Consider the following 22,623-nt stretch of genomic DNA (forward strand, 5'->3'; position numbering starts at 1 on the left):
TGAAAAAGATCTAGAGCAGGATTTATTTTTCTTTTTGTTTAGTGTTTTCTGTTTGTCTATGCTGCTGAAAACACTGCAGGAGCGTGAAAATGCTCTGTTATGTTCTGTATGCTGCTGTTCGCATGTTTAAATAAATCAGTACTTTAAAATGCAATATTTAATCTTTCACACAAAATAGTACCAAAAATTTAAAAAAAAAAAATAATATTTTAATATTAATCTGTTAACGGTTAACATTCGGTTAACGTGCGGTGGTTGCCGGTTGACAAAATTAACCAAAATGAGCAGTTTCTATAGCTCTGGTGCTTAACTCAAATATTATATCTTCTTTAGTAAAAAAAAAAATAACAGACCTATAGGTATACATGACAGACAGCACAATCTAACAAAACATGCTTGCTGTAAACTAGGCTACATTATTTGAGCATTCGTTGTGATATTGTCCTTTCCTTTTTAATATTAGGATTTTTCTTTGAAATCTGCAATAGGCTACTATTGACATCATTGGTAAAATAATCAGCCTTTTATTAAATTTATAAAATTTTTTAAATTAAAGCCAGATATTTCCTGCAGGTTTGGTGCAGACTAAATTAAACCGTCTGAGGCCAGTTTTACTTAATAATGCCTCTCCAAATCTCGCGGTGAGTGAGACAGAGAAAGTTCAAAACAAGGTCCGCTTATATGCTACAGCGCCAAAACACAAACTGGTCTGTTAAATTAAATATTAATATATAAAATTACAGTGAAATATTTAGTTTCAGAGTAGACGATATAAGGCTAAATCATTTTCTGTTAATGACAATCCATATTGCACCCGACAGTTTCACTTTTATTAATTTAATCAACTACTTTGACCACAATGGGCCAGGTTTTAAAACTATTCGCTTGGAAGAATAAACTCAGTCTGAAGGATGGGATAACAAACTCATTGTGAAAATAATGTTCCGGTGCGGCGCACGTCGCCGGCACGTGAATGAAAGCGATCGATGTATCGGAGACAAAGCGTGCAGCGCTCCGGTATCTGCAGACATTTGCAAAACAGCAGCTTAAATGGAAGAAATAAGTGTGTTGAGGATCTGTCCAATGTATTATTGAGGCTTTTCTAATTAAACATTTCAGGTAGGCCTACTTTGTGCGTGAAGAGCAGGTAATAACCCTCTCTCCAGTATTGTGAATGCAATCTGACCTAACAGACACAGTGCAACATGATGTAGAAACAGCAATGAAATGAACTCCTGCTGCAGGTCAAAATGAACTTATTTAATGCAAAACTAAATGCATTTCTCCACTAATTATTTCAACTAAAAGGAACAAATAGTCTTGGAGAAAGTTTTTATAACATATAAAATAATATTTTATAAATATTTTATAATATTTATAATATAATAGGGCTTCTTCATGGCTTAGTTGGCTAATAACACAGAATATAGCGCATGCACAAGATCGGATTTGGATTGGTACCAGCTGGCCGATACCCGATCAAGCAAAAATATGTGGTATCAAACCGATATTTGATCCAGGTATCGGGATCAGTGCATCCCAAGTTTAATCATATTTTCACTTGTATAAAAACACTCAAGGGAGGGAGAGAGTGCAGATGCATTTTTATACTTCGCCACCAAATTTTCCACACACTGCATAATAAACAACACCGATAACAGCACAAGCTAACAGGGCTGCAGTTTTCCCTCTAGAAACCCAGCCCGGACCCTTAACCTGCCCCTGATGCAACCTGCACATCCCAGAGCCACCATTACAATGCAAGCGGTACGCTATGCGGAGATTCATTACGCCGTGCATAATTTCATTACGCTGCAGGCCGTCTCTCTGCATAAAGAGTGTAATCTGTTCCTTCGTACACACACTTCACATCCTAATGACCAACTCTGTAATAAACGCCTGTACATGCAAATCACTCCGCCCCGTAATCGATAGCAGAACCCTGGGGTGGAGTACATGAGTTAAGGATGCAATTTTCTATGTAGACTATGTATTTTACAACAAAGGAAAGCCGCTGTGTGTGTTTATGTGCAACGCAGACACATATGTGTGCTGTAGGATATGAGGTTGTGTTGTACCATATGGCTCACATTACTTAAACCTCTCCTGCGACTGTGAAAGGTTACCAAAATACACAAATGACGTGTAATTCTTAGAGTACGCACCAAAAAAAGCTCTTGCAAAATGATGGAGGAACTGAGTACAGAAGGACAAAGCTGATTTTTGTTCAGCCTCCGCAGCTGCCACAAACGAGGCTAAAAGTATGTGTGAAAATCCAACAGGAATGGGAGAGACTGTCTTCGCCCCCTCTATTCAAGCTCTCTCCTCCACGTTTGGGGGTGTCAGATTCAGATCTCAGATGGGAATCTCCCATGAGCTGAAGACAGCAGACATGATGCCAGCATATTACATGCTACACTGCCAAAGGAGAATCTGCGGCATCTCAAATTCCTTTTCACAAGGAGTAGAAGCCCATCTTAAATGGCATGCCTTCAAAACCCGCTTTACTTCCGGAACTTTGAATTCCCGAACGAAACCGAAACTGGCTTGTAAAAAGTGAAAGGCACCTTTACATTTACACTACCGTTTAAAGGTTTGAGGTAGGGCTGCATGATATTAAAAATATCTGATATTGTAATATTTTAGCATTGTAATATTGTAATATTTTTATATCTGCTGTATAAAAACTATTTCAGCAGATGGCTTGAATAGCCCTATTTAGAATGAAATCATTTGATTGGAATAATCTTGTAGAGGAGTGAATCACAGAAATCACAAACGTAAAAAAAAATAAGAGGGCAGAGATAAAAGTAAAATAAGTAGTCAGATATCTTCAAGTGCTTTAATACGATACGATATTATCATGATATTTTGCTGTGATAATGATATATCACAATATCAGTGATATAGCTCAAGAAAACCATCCCCAATATATTTCATGATATTTGTAAATGAAGGGGGGGAACTTCATCAAAAACGTATAAAATGTATTTCTTTCATTAACAGCACATGTATTTTGTAGAACTGCAACATTAATGTGTTCGATCAGCCATTATAAAAAGTGCTACCTCATGTACTGTTGCCCAAGTGGTAAATGGTAGCAGTGCAAGGCTGATGAATTAATTCAGATCTTTTGTACCTTTAAATAAATATCAATATTTGACTACATCGATAATGTATCACAGGTTATCACAATAAATCAGCATACCGATATTTCATCCTGCCCCTATTATTGAATAATTATATGTAATGTAAAATGTAAACACAGTGCGTTCTTCACTGCTTATCAACTTTAATAATCTAACTCCACATTGCAGATGCTGCGATGTAACTATTTTGAATGCACACACTGCAATATCGATGCTGAAATGATATATTGTGCAGCCCTAGACTGAGGACAGTAAGATTTAAAGATTTGAACCCTTTCTTCAGAAAGCATACATTAAATAGAAAAGTATGCGGGGTCAAACTGACATCAACCTTGAAGGACCACCACTCCAAATGCGCAAATCTTTGATTGAAGATTAACACAAAAAACTTTTGCGGATTAACTTACACCGATTAACTGCTCACCTAAAAAATAACAATGTGCGCTAGCAAAATAAAACCATGTACATTTTAATTGATTTCACATCAACTCAAAAGGTTGCTGACAATTCAGCTCAAGAATAAACTACATTTTAAGCTATACTAATATAGTAAACAGTTTTTAATATTAATTGAAACAATGTTAATAATGCAATAATAATATTCCATGATCGCTAAAATCTTTCCAATGCCAAACTTAAGGATCACCTTTAGACTAGTTGGTTAACTATTGCAATAAGTTGTGCTCACCTTGTGTTTCTTTCCCGGTTCTCTCTCTAACCCAGCTTTGTCCTTCTTATCCGAGAAAGTGAACTTAACATCTCCGTCAACAAAGGCATAAGGGTCGACCTCTGGCTCGTGGTCGCCGTCTGTGATGGCTGCAGCCAGGTGCTGGTTCTGTCGCTGCAGGTACATCTGGATCCGTTCATCTGAGACCTTGAGTAGCCTTTTGGAGGCTGCCATTGACCTAGGCAGGACAAAAAAAAGATTTATAGGAGCAAACAGACTAAACTATTACAAAAGTACCCTGTATGTGCAACCATACTGCCCAGACATCAATATATCACACAGACCAATCAAGTGGGCCACATTTGAGATTAAAGATAAAATAACTGTGGATATATTAACAACATCAAAAAAATATATTAGTTGAACATGGATTTTTATTCTACCAGCTTCAAGATTACTTCATAATTGTAGTCCTATTATCCCCAGGTGTCAATTTTTATTATTTTTTTAAACACCAATAATCCGTGCTCACATGATCTCTTATCATAATTCTGCAGAGAAAAATGAGAATGATGACGAATGAAGATTAAATAAAAAGTATATAGGACTTGGGTGTCCAGATATTATCCAAAATATTTTCAAAATCATGTCACCTTGATATCTGAAGTCTCTGCTAGTCTATTGAGTCTTTGTTATTCAAGCATCCCTGCTGTTGGTTGAATGGTATGTACCAGCCACTGTCCTCTCACACAGATCAGACCACTGAGAGTGATCAAGGGAGCGACGGCACAAATTGGCACTGGCTAGAGATTAAACCCATTTTGAGGCCCCAGGGAGCATAGGGATTACACTGGGCCACAACAGCAGAATGGACACAAGAGGAAACCAGCCAAGTGCATCCTGGGATCGCACTGCATACTATTACATCTCACTTTGGCAAACAGAGACCGCTTTTTAAAACCACAGTACTGCTTCTTTTTTTTTTTTCTGATCTAAGGCAACTCCAGGCTAAAAACAAGTTTACAACGAAAATAATACAGATGCAAGTCACTTTTGAAATCTAAAATAGTTAAATGCATTTTAAACATCTTTGCATGAAGCACACATACTAAAGCAAACATTCGGAGTAAACATTTTTTGTTTCTGCAGAGAGATTTTTATTTTTTTTTTACTTAATATTATCAACAAGCATTCTTCCAGGAACACAACGGCATGGCTGAGTGATATGTGCACTTTATTTTGTCAAAACACTGCAGCTTCCTGTATTTATGAGGGGCCTAAAGTCGCTGCTTTCAATAGCTCTTATTTGCAATGGTTTGGACGAAACGTTCTACTACACTACGCTAACATTATTCACACAAATGTGTCCAAACATTCTCAGCGAGAGCCAAATATTCAGTACATCCTAGTAATATTCTTTAACAGATTCAACAAACCCCATCTCATGTTAATAGATGTGACATTATAGGCTATACCAAAAACCAAATGTTTTCATTTTATTTGGGTGCAAAGTGAACCGGCAAAGGTGATAAATGTCTGCTAAAAACATAGAACTTTAATTAATGATGTATATTAGCACAAAGTAAAGTGAAACACTGCATTTCTGGAGGAAGCAGATAAGATGCACACTTCTTCATACATGTAAACTTGTCACGGCTTACTTGGAGACTGTCATCAAACAGCACTGGCACCAGTGTCAAATGACTAGGCGTTTAAATCAAGGTGGCCACAGCTAAAGCTTCCTTTGGTGCTCTTCCAGGAAGTCTGTAGGGTATGTGCATGTCTCAAGTGTGCATATGTGGTGAATATGAACGCATCCTTACTTCACCCTTTGTTTATAATTTATTCCAACTTCAATTTGTCCACTCTTAAGCTTATTACTGCACATTTCAGCTGGATGACAAACATGTAAAGTGATCAAACCTATACTGTGACTGCAACCATCCCATTCATAATTAATGAATGTCACATTCGTAATATCTACCTTTAATTTAAAGTAATTATATACATTTTCGATAACAAGCTTTGAGGTTATTGGATTCTCTATAATGTTACATAAAGGTTTGGGATCAGGGATTTTTCTTTTAAAGAAATACTTTTATTTATTAATAATGAATTGTATTGTAATGAAACAGTAAATGTGTTTCTAATTTTCTTTTGAAGTACTTGGAAAAGAAAAGTATTTTTTTTTACACAAAATTAAGCAGAAAAACAAATAAAATGAGCATTCCTTGTGAACCAAATTAGCATATTTAAATGATTTCTGAATTATCATAGGAATCTGAGAAATTTGCTTCTGAAATAGTTACATTTTAAAACAAAATGTAAAATTGTTAGCTTTTTATTATAATATGATTTCACAATAGGGATGTAACGATTCACCTCATAATGACTCATGATTCGATTCACAATACGAATTTTACAATCTGATTTTATCATGTTTTTTTAACAAAATTATTAGAAACAAATTTAAGGTGAAGAGCCCTTTCATTTTTTCTTAAAAGCTGCATATTTTTTGTAAAAAAAAAAACATTTTCTGCCATAACCAAATTGCTATTTTAAAAACAAACCCCCTACGCCCAAAAAAACAAAAAACAAAATTGAAACTAAAGACTCATATACACATTATATTATTATTAATATACACAAACTAAAACTGTGACTGTCTGTGACAGTAGTTTCTCACTGTGCTGACGTGTCATGTGCATCACATTAGTTGTTCTGTTAGTGTAAATAAATGTCTTTTTGCAGCATTTGCACACAGTTTGTATTTTGTCTCGCGCACCTCACCGTTGTCATTTTACACTGCCGCCGGCCCACCTCTTGCTCGCTGCTGTTGTGCAGGTAAAGCGAGTTTGCGTCTGTAAATAGCACCCCCTCTGTTCAAAAGGGGTGTATCACGATTCACTCAACATTTCTACCAGTTTGAATCGTCACATATTTGAACCGATTTTCAACTGGCTCACAGTGAATCGTTACACCCCTATTTCACAATATTACTATTTTTATCTAACAAACACAGCTCTGGCAAGAATGAAACTTCTCTGAAATGAAAAATATCTTACAAATTCTAGCTTTTAAACCAAGTGTAGATCAGTGTCAGCAAGAGTTCTACAATTTTACAAAGCATATAGAAAAGCGATCTCAAAAAGTCTATCTCTGTCTTGTTTTGTATGTGTCCCTTCGGTGCAAAAACTGTTATTTAAAATCTTAACCTGCACATTTCTACTCTAAATCCCTACTTAAACCGCTCAGTGTTTGTATGCACGTGTGAGACAGACCCATAATCTCCTAGTTCAAAACAATGCTGGGTCTGCACATTAGTGAAGAATGATGTCAAAAGGGCATGTTGTGAGAGAAAGAAAACTCTACCTGGAGCAAGTGTGTGTTTTATGAGCGTGTTTGACTGTATTTCACTGCAGCCATTTCAAAACACATACTTTACAAACAGACGAGGGCGTTTGGGGTTCAGTATTGGGGGTTCTCGCTAACAAACTCCGGCTGCTGGAAATAAAAGCACTGTGAGCGGAGAGGATTAAGGGGGTCCACAGGGTACCCCCGCTCTCACTTTAGAAACAGTTACTTAGCCGTTATTACATAAGAAAAATGCACAATGCAATTCTCCTGGCTGTTTACAGGTTATGGAGAGCTCTAAATCCTAAAGATATGTACTTTCAGCACATTGCATTGTTGGAGACTTCAGGGGGATTTTAAAAGAGAATGTAATCAAAGTAAGTCTTAAAGGGAAGCTGTGAGGGGAAAACAAGATTTCTCCATATACTTTTGAAAATGCATGCAGTCGTACAGACAAAAATCATAAGGCAAAGAATCAACAGCACCTAACCTGCAGAAATGGGCTGTTCTGAAATTAGGTTATCAAGGTTATCAGTACCATAAGTACATTAGCACATGACTGCTCACATTTGCATATCAGCGACTATTCAGCATTCAATAATCTGGCCTGTCCTGATGAACTACCTCTCAGCCAATCTGAACAGAGCTCATTTACATACACAGGTCTGAAAGCACAGCCTACTGAATTCAAAGGATAAGTGGACGGGTTGAAAAGTCTATTTGTCCAACCAGTAGAAGATGGAGAAAAGGGACACTGGATCATACACTGGCCAGGGCGCCAGACTGCATTTAATACGTTTGCATTTTGCAACTTTTTCCCTCACAAGTGTGACTATATTTTGTCAGAGATTGCACTAGAGCTACTACCTATTTACCAACACAAGCAATGCAAAAGAGATATCGCTGAATGCACAATAAGCAAAACGAAACCATGTTACTAGACAACCATGCAATGTACAAATCATTTATCAGCTAAGAGTATATAAGAGAAAAGACAGCCTTATGTTGTGAGTCAGAGCAAATGCATTTCTCTGGTTGTTTGCATTACCACTGAACAGCACTGTGAGGGCCAGTCAAAAGCATGTTATAGAGTAGGGGTGCCAGATTAATCGGAAAAAAGACTGCGCTCTCGACCCTGCACACAATCTTAATTCAGCTTTTCTACGATTCAGCCAACTATATTTTCATGGTCAGGAGAAAAGCGTAAAGCCCGTCGCACAAGTCTTCACACTGTTTTATATACGTTGCTCAGCAACATGGACACCTCCAAATGGTGTTAGAAATGTAACATACTGTATTCATAAGGTATAACTCACCAAAAAATGTCATTTCTGTCTTAACGTAATGACGTATTTGTGACGCACTGTTTACTAGCCAATGTTTGTAGTTCTAAAGCGGGAAGTAGTAGTTTGTAACCTGCAAATGATGTCTACCTTGGTGAACAGAAACTGCATAGGCTGTGAACAACAGGTAATAATTTTAAAGTTGTAAATAATGTTAGTTTGTTGCAAACTGAACTCAAAGTGATGGCAGCCATGGCAGTGTGACCGAAAGTGCGCACATCAATTAAATGATCATATCGCGTTTTAGAGTTATGATTACAAGCATTTGATGTTGTGCATGAAAATAATAAATATTTTACATCTACAGAATGGTGAGAAAACTGTGATCCTGATTAAGCAAAAAAAGAAAAAGAAAAAATCATGATTCTCATTTTAGCCAGAATCATGCAACCCTATTATAGAGATTTCCAATATGAACTACATAAAAGACTGTCCAGGTTAGACCGCTTTCCCTCAAATTACTAATACCAACTAGTACCATTGTTTAACTAGCAACACAAACAGAATAATTGGTGGTGAAATCATGATAATAATATTGAATTTTGTTATGTTAATAATTTATTAGATTTGTATTATATATTATAGTATTTTGGTAATAAAAAAAAAGTGATTTTTTTTTAAATGTATACCAAATTTCTAGGTTTTGTTTTTCATTAAAAGTTATAGATCTAAAAATATAGGCTACATTTTTTACCATGTAAGTGAGGTGGTTATACTTGTTAAAATTAATCTATCAAATAATGCTAAATATTTTGCCGATGGTATTACTTTTGTTAATGTAAAATTCCATCTGGATTCCATGTCAATCTACTGTGTAAAGCAGATTTCTAAGACATAAATGTGTGATGTTTACATAATTATAAATACAAGTGCAGTGCTACCAAATCAAATGTTGGTGCCACCAACTGTACAACACAGAGGCACTGGTCCCATTGCTCGCAAATGTTAAGCTGCGGTCACACTGCACTTTTCTTCCCAAAGGCTTCCATTCATACGCACATGAATTTGGGAGACCGGAAACGCAAGATCGTGCTACAAGTTTCACATGTCGCTACGTTGCAAAGTTCAAGCATTGTGAACTCTGACCTGCGAATTTGCATTACATGACTGCGTAAGACCAATGGAAGAACAAAACATGACCTCTCTGTATAGAAATCTAAAATATGGATCAATCGCTCCCTTTTTTTAAATGTCTAATCATCTTGTTTAACCCCGCCCCCATTCGCAGCGCCACACAACAGAATTTCACAAGCTTAAACTCTTGTGTGACCGCGCCATTAGTCTGGACCCCTACTAGGTGTCGCTAACAATGACAATTTACTTTTTAAAATAAGTGAATAAGATTTTGCATGGTGCTCGATACTCACTCAGTAACAGACATAATCCCTTCAGCTCCGAGTGACGCTTCTTCTCTGAGTTTATCTCCTGGTAGTGTCGGCGTAGGAAACTCTGCATCTTTCCTACGAGGCAAGTTAAAGAACCTCCATGGGGCATGACTTCCATCGTCATCCATATTTACTGCTGCGCTTATATACGGGGTGGGTTCCAGGGGCTCAGGGTATGCAGAGGGGAAAGGTTGGGTGAGGGGTTCCAAACGTGCATCATCTGGGCCCTTCTGGGGCAAGAGGCAGGGCTCTGTGGAGGGAGGATAAAAATGTTGTGGGGTGGAGGGGTTCTTAATGGTGTCTGAGGGTTCCTCGCCACGTTCGCAGGGGTGAGGGCTAAGCGGTGGCGGTTGAGGAGAGCCGACCATCTCCGTTGGGCCACTGCTCCCTACGGTAGATCCAGCCCCGCTGTGTAGCTGTGGTGGTTTCGAGCCAGTGCCCACATCAGTAGGCCTGAGCCCAGGAAATCGTCCACCCTCTTGACCTCTGAGAGCCAAGCGCTGGCTCGCAGAGGCGTCAGTTTCCATTGTAACATCTTCGCAGACTGAGTTGCGGTGGTGGAAAGGTGTCTGCGGCCGTTTCTGCTGCTTGTCTCCCTTCTCGGGCTTCTCCCCAGCTTTGTGCTTGATGGGCGGCTGTTGCGTCTGACCGGCGGTGGGCGGCTGACCAGGTGTGCTGCTCGCTCTCTGCTTCAGTGCTTTGTGCCTGATAAAAGAGAGAAATGTTTAAATACAACTAGACATGAGTTATGATCTGCTGAAATCATTAATTCCAAAGTCTATTACAAGAAATCTTTTTTTTGTATTAATTTCTTTTCACTGTGAGAGTTCATAACATTTCCTTTCAGGTTTAATAGTCCTTTGAGACTCGCAACAGAGAAATGTAACAGCTTCTTAATTAGCTCATTATTTAGAATTTTCAAACTATTATTGGATCTTTGAAAAAACACTATTTGAATAAAGATTCTCTGCTTGTCGAGTCCAAGGACAGGTTTTAGAAAGCACCCTTTTAACAACAAGCGCTCTACTCATATCAGAGTCTGTCTGCCCTGATAACGTGTGTCCACACTCTCTCAGAGATATGTAAAGCACAGCAGCTGCCAGTGTTTCCCTGTGGGTTCCCTATTACAATGTCTCCCGTTTATGACGTTCTTGAGAGGCAGTCACCACCTCAACCTCCACAGAATCTCAACACACAAGCCTGTAGATACAACCAGAGGCTCTAAATATTTTGCTTTCTTCCCTCTGCTAAAGAAAAGCAAGGCTTTCACATGTTACAAATTAAGGAAGCTTTAATTTAGTTCATATATTAAACAGTGTGGTATGTCTGTATGCACATTAGTTATCATTTGAAAGAGGCTAGTGTATGTAGTTCATGTAAAGTTTGAGGATTCTGGAGGTCAACCACCTTTATTTACATTACAAACATTACTTTGAGGTTACAACTGAGACTGTGAGAATGCAGACCAGTGTGCTTGAATGACCCGGTAACTACCATTTGGAATCAGTAATATTGTTTTACTCGGGAAGCACACATTAAACGGATCAAGTTGCAGTAAAGACAGTCATTTCAAATAAATGCTGTTCTTCGACCTTGTATTAATCATAATATCCAGAAAATAAATACATTTTTTAGTTTCCACAAAAACAGCATGTTTTTTTACATTGATAGATGTTTCTTGAGCGTCAGCATATTCAATCGATTTGAAGGATAATACTTTTACATTTTTACAGAAACCTTACTATTCCCAAGTGTTTAAAAAGAGAAACATTTACCTGCACAAACAAACCTGCCAGTAAAAACAACCTCAACATATGGCAGTCAATAATAAAATTATACCCTTTCTTATCCACACACTCAAAACTATTTCACGTGTACAAACCTAATGCAAGACAACAGACAGTCGCACATGCACACACTCATGCAAGCAGAATGCTAAGCAAGCAGAAAGCATTTCAGTCGCGCATGGTCATTTTCACTTCACGGGGGGACTCCAAGTTTCATCACACCTCTCATGCTGGGTCTCTTCCAAAAAACATATTTGGCAAATGACACCAGTCCCAGGGCGCTTGGCCTTATCTGGGCCTGAACTGAACAGCCACTCAATGAAGAAAAAAGAAGACTAACAGCACGGCCGCACAACATTAAGTCTGTGTTAACTTTACTTACAACATTCTAAGGGTTCTTGTTACCACTTATGGTTTCTGGTGTACAATACCATTATCATCCTGTCAACAATAGCAACAGCAACAATACTTTTTAAAGTACGTTGATACTAAAAGTCTACCGCTTTTCCTTTCAAGCCCTGTCAGTGCAAGCCAAATAATCCTAGTGTGTATCTATTACGTAAACTTTTTTTTCACTGTACTGGAGCGCCTACAAAAGTTAGGTGCACCCAAATTTTCAACCGCATCACATAGTATACAATTTTATATTTATTTTAAGGATAAACAAGGCTGTGTTTTTTTCCACCAACTGTTTGTGTCCAGTCTTTCATCACTGAAGCCGCTCTTTCAAAACTGAAAGATACTTTGTCTGTCTGGCAATATTTCGGCTTTCAGTCGAATAAAAAGGCAATTTAGATGAGCCAATATTCAAAATTTACAGTAAAGTAACTGTGACATGCGGCTACATATCGAATCTGAGGTCCCATCTCATCTCGTTGTCATCCAGACATCGATACATAGACGTCACACAAGTGTCAAGTCACGATTGGTCACACTCTAAAGCCCTGTGCGACTTGGTCAGTGAGTCACGTCTTTTTCTGCCACATATAATTAAACTCAATGACAGTAACTACAGATATGACTGCTATGTTTTATGTAAATTGCAAACTAATATTCGTAACAAATGTATTGATTTATATTATAATTATAAAAGTCAAATGATTTTCTCTGCGTTATTGTTTTAACTTGTTCAATTGCTTGTAATTCATTTATTTTTTTACTGAATGTTTTGATGTCACGATAACTAAGCTCCATTTTCAAACACACTTTATATAAACATTAATTAAAAAGTGTTATCACCCTCTTTAATGATTAACTACATACACTCAGAGCTCTATAATGATTTAATGCTGGGTGTTAAGACTGATAACTTCTTAACAGTTTTGCTGCCATGCCATATGGTAACATATTGCATCAAAGTTGTGTTCATGTTTTAAAAGGTTAGTATCAGTATGTTAGTTTTAAGGATATCTATAAGCTAGTGTGCACCAAAAACAGTAACAAAATTAGCTTTTAAACCAGATATGAACATGTAAAGCTTGTAGTTTGTCACTTCCACCTAAATGGATTGTTGTTTTCTTTACCTCACATCAATTCATACTTCAGTTTCTTGTCAAATCTTAAAAAAACAAAAAAACAAATGCTTGCTAGTCTCTGACATGCCCCGCCCCCTCAATACGCTTTTGATTTGCTTTTTATTTGATGTGCTAGAGTTCAACCACTCTCTCTGGCAGAGCTGAGATACAGACAAGATGCTATTGGTGTTTTATTTTTAAATAGGGGAGGAGGTACTAGGGATCTGCAATTAATCAAAATCAAGTCGCAATCGCGATTTGAAACATTGCGATTAGCTAAATCGCAAGAGACTGTGATATGAAATATATATTATTTAATTTCCCCCACCCAGAGCAAATGCATGACTGCCGTTTGTGACAGCCTTACCAGCCAATTGAGTGAGCACACTTTCGTTCTGCCCAACCAGATTTGCACAAGCGAACTATGCGAAACACAAACAATAAAAAAACAAACAAACAGGAAACTGCGAACGAGTGGGATGATGCCATCTGCTGCTTTAGAAGCATTAATAGACGAATTAATATCAAAGAAAAACATTTTGCGGTAATATGGGAATATCTTGGTTTCAAAGTGCCTTTTAATGCAGTGACCAAAGAGGGATTTCAAAAATTCATCCAATTGCTGGATAGGAGATCGGCCTCACACATATTTTTTATTACCACTTTTTGTTTGTATAAAAAGCTACACTATCTCCCTAATTTGAGCTGAACTTGTTTACAGAAAGGTAAGCTCCTTTTATTTGGGCTTACTGATTGGTGTAGAGAAAAATGGGTGCTTAATTTCTGAATATTTAAAAAAACATATGAATAAATGTTGGAGTTAATGATAAAGATATGTTAATATCTTTTTTTTTTAACTAACACTGCCTGCATTTTAGTAGTAAAAAGCTACAATACAGATTATTGAGCTGAAGCCTGACTACAAAATTAAATTGCAAATTAAATCAAAATCGCAATACCTGTCCCAAAAAATAAATAAATAAATAAATTTTTAAATCTTAATTAGATTAGACCATCCAAACCAGTCATTATCATTAAGCCAGTGCCCTGCATAGTTTAGCTCTAACTTCCTTCAAGCTCCCTGGAAGCTTCTAGTATACCTAGGAGCAGCTTGATTAGCTAGTTCAGGTGTGTTTAATTGGGGTTGGAACTAAAATATGCAGAACACCGGCCCTCCAGGACCGTGTTTAGACACCCCTGGTATAAACGTTCAACATCTGGCAAAGGGAGCACCAATGAAACCTAGCCTTTGGGCAAATTTGGGTACATTTACAGTCTTGGGGAACGTTGATTAACATACCATGTCCCTTGTTGTGAAATAATCTAAATGTATAGTAAAAAAATTAATAAAATTAGAACTCCGGAGAAACCAAAATGTAATGGAGCCCTTTACAGAACTGTAGAACTAGATCCAGCCTGACATTCGCACATTCAAAACATGCCAACTCTTAAATTCCAAGCAAGCTTAAGTCCTTCTCTACATCAGAGAAACAAATAAAGAATCAAGAGCAAGACTTAAGACAGCGCTTAACACCATCATTCAAACTACTTTTTCCGGTTTTCATAAAGAGCTCATTTAATACTCTGACAAATGTAATGCCTGTCATTTTAATGAGTGACAGATGACACCATCAGAGCTGAAAAGCGATTAACAGCAGCAGTAGCGGGGCAAGATGGTTAAACAGTGAGAGCATATATACGAGAGTACAGGATGGAGTGAGTTTGGACGTCTGTACCTGGAACAGTTGCAGTTTGATCTCTGTGTGGAGTCAACAAAGTCCCAGGCGCCCACTTTCATCAGTGTCTCCTCCTCGCTGGTCCCGTTGGAGGCCGTGGCGGAGAATTTCCGTCTGCGGATGCACAATGAATCAAGATTGGGATCAAATCTCTGCATCTTTTCAATAGCTTCTAAATCACAAAATCCATGGCACTTCGTCAGGGCTAGTTGTTTGCACGCTATACCCCACTGAATATTTCCCAGGGTTTGTTCAAGATTGAAAGTCAATGGGCTGAATGCACGGCAAGTGTTTTACAGCCACCGATAAACTTCCAGTGAAAGGTTGATGTGACTGTTTTCAATTTCATAAGTTTCCTTCTACAACATCAATAATGTACATTAATTAAAACATAATCCATTAAATAGACTTAAGCATTAATTTAGTCGTTCAAGCGTAAAAGGAGATGAAAGAGCACTGAAGCTCTGTTGAAAATACTGTGGTAAAATCAACATCCAGATTCTAAATCCACGGCGCAGAACAACAGAATTTAATTCAGTGCTTCATGTCCAGTCTAAGACCCACTTTATATTGCATCTCAATGAAGCAGTGAAGATCATTGATTTTAAAGAAACCAGATCTTTAAAGTAGTGATTGTATAATGGCATGACAGTTCAGCGGAAGCGCTTGATCTGGCTTACTGAAAACGTAAAAGTCCCTGTGCATGTACCCCATTTCTGTGCAGATTTTAGACTTGTCAGTGTTCAATAATATAACATACACCGTGCATGCATGATTATTGTTATCAACAGCACTTAAAATTACTGTGAATATTTAATTAATTTTTAAGAGATGCTTTAAAGTATGTTCAGACTGCCGTATGTGCCGTGGTTTTAATAACAGAACACATGTAATGTCCTTATAGGTCTATTGTTTTTGAACACTTAAGAAAATAGGGCTCTTATTGTTTCCATTAATAATTAAACAGAACTGAAGATGAAAACTACTTACAATGCATTTATTAATCTAAGGTGATGCTAATTTATTTCAGCTTATGTTCATGGTAATTTCTTATTTAATGGAGCTTACAAGTAAAAATGCTGCTGTTTTTTATAAACAATAACAACTGTAACAAATGTTAATGCATTAAAGTGATGTATACTAATGAGAAGCTTTTGCAAATATTGCAGGCCTTTTGTCCTTACAGTTTGTGAACACTTAAAAAAAATAAGACCCTTATTGTTAATAATTAAAACTGAAAATGAAAACTACTTACAATTAGGGTTGTCGCGATACCATTAATTCATCTTACGATACTATACCAGCTGAAGTATCACATTACCAAGTAGTACTGCGATACTGTAATTCATAACTCTAGTTATAAAGAAAACTGTTAGAAATACTGTGTTTTACATGTTATAATAGGTCTTGAATTTAATTCATAATTCCCATATTATTGAAAAACGTATTATTTACACAACACTCGACCTAAAATTCATTTTTTCTTTATTTTGTAAATAACTGACCAACAAAAATACATTAAAATAAAGATGCAAATATACCGAATTTGAAATTTGTTACAAAAATAGCATTTCATTGTTTCAATGTTTCCTGTTGCTATTTTGGGTTTTTCATCTATTGTTTTTTTTGTCTTCTCAGGTAACAAGCTAAAGTAATTCAAAATTTCACTTTTTGAGTCATTCTTTTTAAGAGATTGCTGCGGTTGTTGTAACTACTAAATCATATGGAGAGGAACAGAAATGAATCCATTCAGATGTGCGTTTGAAACGTAAGAAAACATAAAAAAACTTACAACCTTAAAGGGCTCCACAAACTATTAAAATAAAAGTAATTGTCTATTGTTGCACAAATGCGTGAGCATTTTACTGACTTTTTAACATCCAACATTATCTACTGTAGATAGAGCGTTAATGATGATACTACCGTTTACAAACTACAGTTGCAGTGCCAGTATTTTGGAGCCATAGTATCGCGATACTACCATAGTACCGGTAAACGTGCAACTCTACTAACAATACATTTATTTATCTTAGGCGATTTGCATTTATTTTAGTTTAAGTTCCAGGCAATTTCTTATTTAATGGAGCTAAAAAGTAAAAATACTGTTTTTGTTTTATAAACAATAACAATTGTATCAAATGTTGATGTTTAACTGAAGTATACTTGGATGCTATTGCAAACCTACTGTACTTTATTATCCTTTTGCAATTTTAAGCATTTGAAAATTAATTTACTTATTATTAATTAATTTATTAATTAATTCTAAACATTTACATTAAAATTAACATTTAAAATAATAACACAAAAGCATTAGAGTTCTCTTTGTTAATATACCTATCAATATAATGTTAGTATATAATATAGGCCTTTTTTACATTTGTCAAAATCATGATAAACTAGAGGACAAGTGTAACTCTTGGCTATACAAAAGTTTTGTTTTTTTTAAACTTCAATTTTATTCCCCAGTAAATAAGCAACTGAAACAACTTAATTCAAAAGCAACAACAAATACTGCGAAATTCTAGCTTAAAACCCTTACAGAAAAATTGTGACAACTAGTCCTAACGACTCTTTTACCTTTTTATCTGGAGTTTATTTCTACTTGTATAACAGTTAATCCCTGATAAGACGTTTCTTTCTGTTTGATTCATCATGACTGTAAAAGGCGCTTATCACATGTAAGATTCTCTCTGAACACACTCACTTGTTCTGAGCTCGGTTGATGTTGCACTCTTGCCAGACGGTTTCAACCACCTGACTGGCCATCCTTCGTGGAATCTTGCCACCGTGGTGACTGGTGTTGTCAACACTGAATCCATCCATCGCCACCGGCAACCGCATCCACTTCTGTGCCGAGTGAGAGTGAACTAGAGAAAAAGACCCAAAAAAAGTTTGAGATGTTGTAACAGATGTTTCCTGTGAAATTAGATTATCAACGGTTTGAGATGAGGTTAAGGTGTGATTATTACCTGTCTGAGATTCCTCAGGTGAGGTGGGAGGAGTCAGAGTCACTGAAGAGATGGCAGGGTCACGGTTTGAAGCAGGCACTTGATGGCCATTTGAATAGACAGCGGTGCAGTGCGAGGAACCTGTCTGTGTTACAGTGGGGATGTCTGACTGCGGGACTAACACCAGGCATGCTGGATATACCATACGCACACCACCTGAGGAGCAAAAATACACACACATTAATTCAAAATAATGAAAGCACACAAAAATCTGCATGCTAGAGAGATGAATAGAGCTCTGGGAAAAAAAATTAATAGTTATTTATCTATAAAACACTGTGACATTTTTTATTTATTCTGTAAAATATCTGATGACATTTCTTCTAAATTAAAATATGTTTTGATTTAGAGCTTTTTTGGCATTAAATTTCATGTTCATATACATTTTTACACAGAATAATACCAATGTTATAACTTGAGACTTAATCTTCAAAATTTTTAATATTAATATTTGATGTAAACCCCTGATTTTCAATGAACAAAAATGCTCTAAATGACAATATTTTCAGACCTTTATAGGACAAAACAAATATTAACATTTTACTCAAACCCAAACTTAATGAATGAATGAATACAGAGAGTTGTGGTCTGATCTGTAGTTTGCCTACAAAGCGAATATTCCATTTACCAGCCTTTATGAGTAAAATATACTGACTCACCAACAAGCACTTCAACTGCTGCCAGGGAATCATCCTCCCAGTCGATGTCCTCCATTTTGTCCTCTGCGCTCTCCTTGGAGGTTGGGCTGATGGGATAAAACTGGTTCCATTCTTCAATGAGCTTCTGTGTCGGAGGGTCAGAAAGCTTGAAGGACTGGCCGGTCAGTGTTCCGTTCAGTCCAAATGGACTCAGAATCACTATAGAAAGAATGAGAGAGGAGATTTAGTGATACGCACTACATACAGTACAGAACACAAGAGATACTGGGCAATAGTGGCATAAAGGTCAAGAATCTGGGGCACAGGCCTGTCACGATTATCAGATCTAATGGAGATCATCTGAGATAATCATAATAATGGTGCTGCTTTAATACCAGATTGTCACTCAAATAAAGTGATTTTATGTAAATATCAATATATCTATTTTGGTGAAAATAATAATATATAATAATTATTTAGGGATGCACCGATACCGATACTTGAATTGAACATCGGTTCGATACTGCATATTTTTGCTGGATCGAATCCGATCTTGCGCATGCGCTATATTGTGCGTTTATAAGCCAACTAAGCCATGAAGGTAGCCTATTATAGGCACTAGAAAGTTGTCATGTAGACCTACTATATCCCAACTGTTCCGAAGCCATTCTACAGTTTAATGTGAAGTACAAATGAATATTCACGTGGTTAAATTCATGTTCTCTTCAGTGCTTCCCACCGCTGCGCCTGTCAATCATTCTCCATTCATTCACAATTCAAGCTGCGTGTCGCGTTCAGGGCAACTCGAAAAACTATTTCCAAGACTATTTGTTTATGTAAGTTTTAATAATTAGTGGACAAATGCATTTAGTTTTGCATTAAATGAGTTAATGGAGATTATTGCTGTTTCTACATCATGTTGCGCTGTGTCTGTTAGATCAGATCGCATTCACAACACTGGAGTAGAGAGGGTTATTACCTACTCTTCACACACAAAGTAGGCTTCATTCATGCATCCGGCTGCGCAGTTGTGATGTGCGTCGCTCCGTAAGTTCATTCACACAATGAGTTTCTGTTCTATTATCCTTCCGACTGAGTTTATTCATCCATGCTGAATACTTTAAGTGCTGCGAATAGTTTGTAAAAGCCTGGCTCATTGTGGTCAAAGTAGTTGATTAAATTAATTAAAGTGAAACTGACGGGGGCAATATGGATTGTCATTAACTGAAAATTATTTAGTCTAATAGAGGCTACTCTGAAACATTCAGAAATAAATATCCCACTGTAATTTTATTATATCAATATTTTATTAAACAGACCAGTTTTGGCGCTGAAGTATATAATCGGACCTTGTTTTAAACGTTCTCAGTCTCACTCACGATGAGATTTGGCAAGGGATTATTAAGTAAAACTGGCCTCAGACAGTTTAGTCTGTGTTAAACCTGCAAGAAAATATCAGGCTTTGCTAAAAGTCTGATTAATTTACCATCGATTAGTGTCAATATTGGTATCCTATTACAGATTTCAAAGAACAATCTTAATATTAAAAAAGGAAACATAAGCTGGACCACACCAGGATCAATGTCATAACGAATGCTCAAATAATGTAGCCTAGTTTACAAGCATCATGTTTTTAGTTAGATTGTGCCGTCTGTCATATACAGAAGGCCTATAGGTCTGTTATTTTTACTAAAGAAGGTATATTAATTGAGTTTATCACCAGAACTATAGAAACTGTATTATGCTTTAAAAAAAAAACAAAAAAAAAACATAGGGTGCATCCCTATAATTATTATTGTATATAACTGAAAAAAGTTTGCATTATTAAAATATATTTAACATTAAAATGCAATTTTTTAAAGAGAAAATATAATCTTTTTCCTTTAAGATTTTAAGACGCTACAAGCGGTTTAAATGCAATAGAATGATGTGCTATGATATCTTTAATTGACTACAAAACTATCTAGTACACAAAGGGAGTTGCAAGACCATGTAATATGCATGGCTGGATAACCAATTTGGCCTTGAGCAATTTACCAATCCTAGTACCCAAATTATATCATTATTGTGTACACATGCATGTAACCCTGTATAATGAGGTAGCAGCAAATCTACAATCAAGTGACATTAATCTGGAACCATCATTGTAAATATGTCCCAAACTGGTTGTTGCAATGTTAAAAGTCCAGCATACGTAGGAGAAACAGATGAAAAGTTAAGAGCGTGTAATCCGAACAGGGCCAAAGCAAATGAATCTATGAAGCGGGGAACACTGTACAAACACTCCCGCCTGGCTTTCTCTCAAGCGCTCCCTCCACTTCTGTTCCTCATTAACTGTGGTCTTAAATGACTCCTCCACTTCAGCCGGGTCTCTTTCCTTCCTCCTTTCTCCCAGACACTTTCCGAAACCCTTTCATATCAACACAGCCTCCAGTTACTGCCAAGCCGTGCTCATTCAGAGCCCATAAACCAACTTAAATAAACAGGTCACTCAGAGGGGGAGAGACAGAAACAGTGTGAAAGAAAGAGACAAGGTGAAGCACAAATGTGGAAGCAACAGCATCAGTTTCCACCCTATTGGTATCTTAGCAAAACACTTTAGTTTCTCAAGAGTTTCATGCTGCTTTCATGCCTAAAAAAAACAACTAACCATTGAGGTAGGTAGACAAAAATTCCCAAGGAAATCTCATTCTGCACTTGTGTGTTTCTTTAACTGTCTTGATATATTGATCCACATATTATGGGTTAGGAAGAGGAAGGAGAAGGAGGAGGGGGGGGAGTGGATGAATCCATCCTGTGTCCTTCCATTAGCCGGCTCATTCCATGGCCTTCATCACACAAATCCATAAAAGCCGCAATGACAGAGGACACCTCTGTCCATCCGGAAGAGGTATGGGATAAAGGAATGGAGGGGGGGGGGGGGGGGGGGGGGTATACAAATGGAAAGGTGGCACGATTCATCTTTAATGGGTTACAGCGGCTTAAACCTACACGCTCTAACAGAGATCATTATCCTTTATCAACACTGGCTTTAAGACAGAAGCCTCCAAAATGCATTCTTGTGGAAGATGACGACCAAAAAAAGTCAGCTAGACACAACAAAACAAACATGGTTCATTCGCAGAACCTCTCTCCAGGCAAAAACGGCTTTTTTAATATCCGACAGCTCCCTGATTGAGCCAAGATGACAGGGCCGGAACTCCTTTGGCCTCTGGACCACCGACTCGTCGCAGCGCATCAGAAAAGTCTCCACTGAGATGCACAAAATATTTACAGAAAGGAAGCCAGGCGTTGAGCTCTTCAGGCAGGTGGTAGGCCAGAAGGTCAGAATTTGCATTGCAGGGGAGCTTGAAGCATTGAATCTACTAAAGAGGTGTCCACGCATCGGCCATCATTAGAGCGAGGTCTGCTGCTCTGCTCTGCTTTTGATTGGGGGCATCACACAGATATAAAGCAATTTTCAGACAAACAGGCAAACAAATGTATTCCAATGTCACACTGTTCACCTCAAATTTATTCTGTCAAGCAATCTGCACACTACTAGTCTCGCTCTCTCCCTCTCTCGTGCTCGGTTAAGTGAGCTATGAGTTCATTACACCCCTCTCACTGCTCTTTATGAGGTCATAGTCGCAACACTCGCACGCTCACTAATCCGAGACTGTCAGAAACGGTGAGCAGCAGACCAAAGGAGATCGAGAGAGAGCGGGCGAGCGAGAAAAAGGTCAGCTGGTTCCAATTGACACATCACACATCCCTGATTCACTGCAAAGGTTACTTCTCAACAAAAGGATGAATTATGCTTTTAAAGTTTTATTTGAAGGAATGGCAAACAATCTCAATTATGCAAAACAGCAGCATGTGTGATCTAGCGCACAGCTGTCGATGCAGATTGGTCAAAACCCTGGACTAAATTACATTCCTAAGTAGGCATCATGAAAACAAAGGTAAAAATATGTTAAAAACTACATTTCCATAATGACATTCTTTGGATACTGGGGTTAAACAGATAGTGGATTTGGACCATGACTCATGATCCGGCAAT

At 37.3% G+C, this 22,623-nt stretch overlaps 1 protein-coding gene across 1 annotated transcript in view; it reads right to left on the reverse strand.

The window, feature by feature from the left end:
- med13a (mediator complex subunit 13a) overlaps nt 1-22,623 on the reverse strand; it is an 88,047-nt gene that overhangs the window by 19,188 nt on the left and 46,236 nt on the right. Inside the window, exons 5-10 of the mRNA XM_056466127.1 lie at nt 18,603-18,800; nt 17,905-18,099; nt 17,640-17,802; nt 14,936-15,049; nt 9,881-10,603; nt 3,838-4,054 (exon numbers count right to left, since the gene is read on the reverse strand). Coding sequence (XP_056322102.1) covers nt 3,838-4,054; nt 9,881-10,603; nt 14,936-15,049; nt 17,640-17,802; nt 17,905-18,099; nt 18,603-18,800 — 1,610 coding nt within the window. The remainder of the gene's footprint in view (nt 1-3,837; nt 4,055-9,880; nt 10,604-14,935; nt 15,050-17,639; nt 17,803-17,904; nt 18,100-18,602; nt 18,801-22,623) is intronic.

This window comes from Danio aesculapii, chromosome 10, assembly GCF_903798145.1.
Source record: "Danio aesculapii chromosome 10, fDanAes4.1, whole genome shotgun sequence".
Classification (NCBI taxonomy): Eukaryota; Metazoa; Chordata; class Actinopteri; order Cypriniformes; family Danionidae; genus Danio; species Danio aesculapii.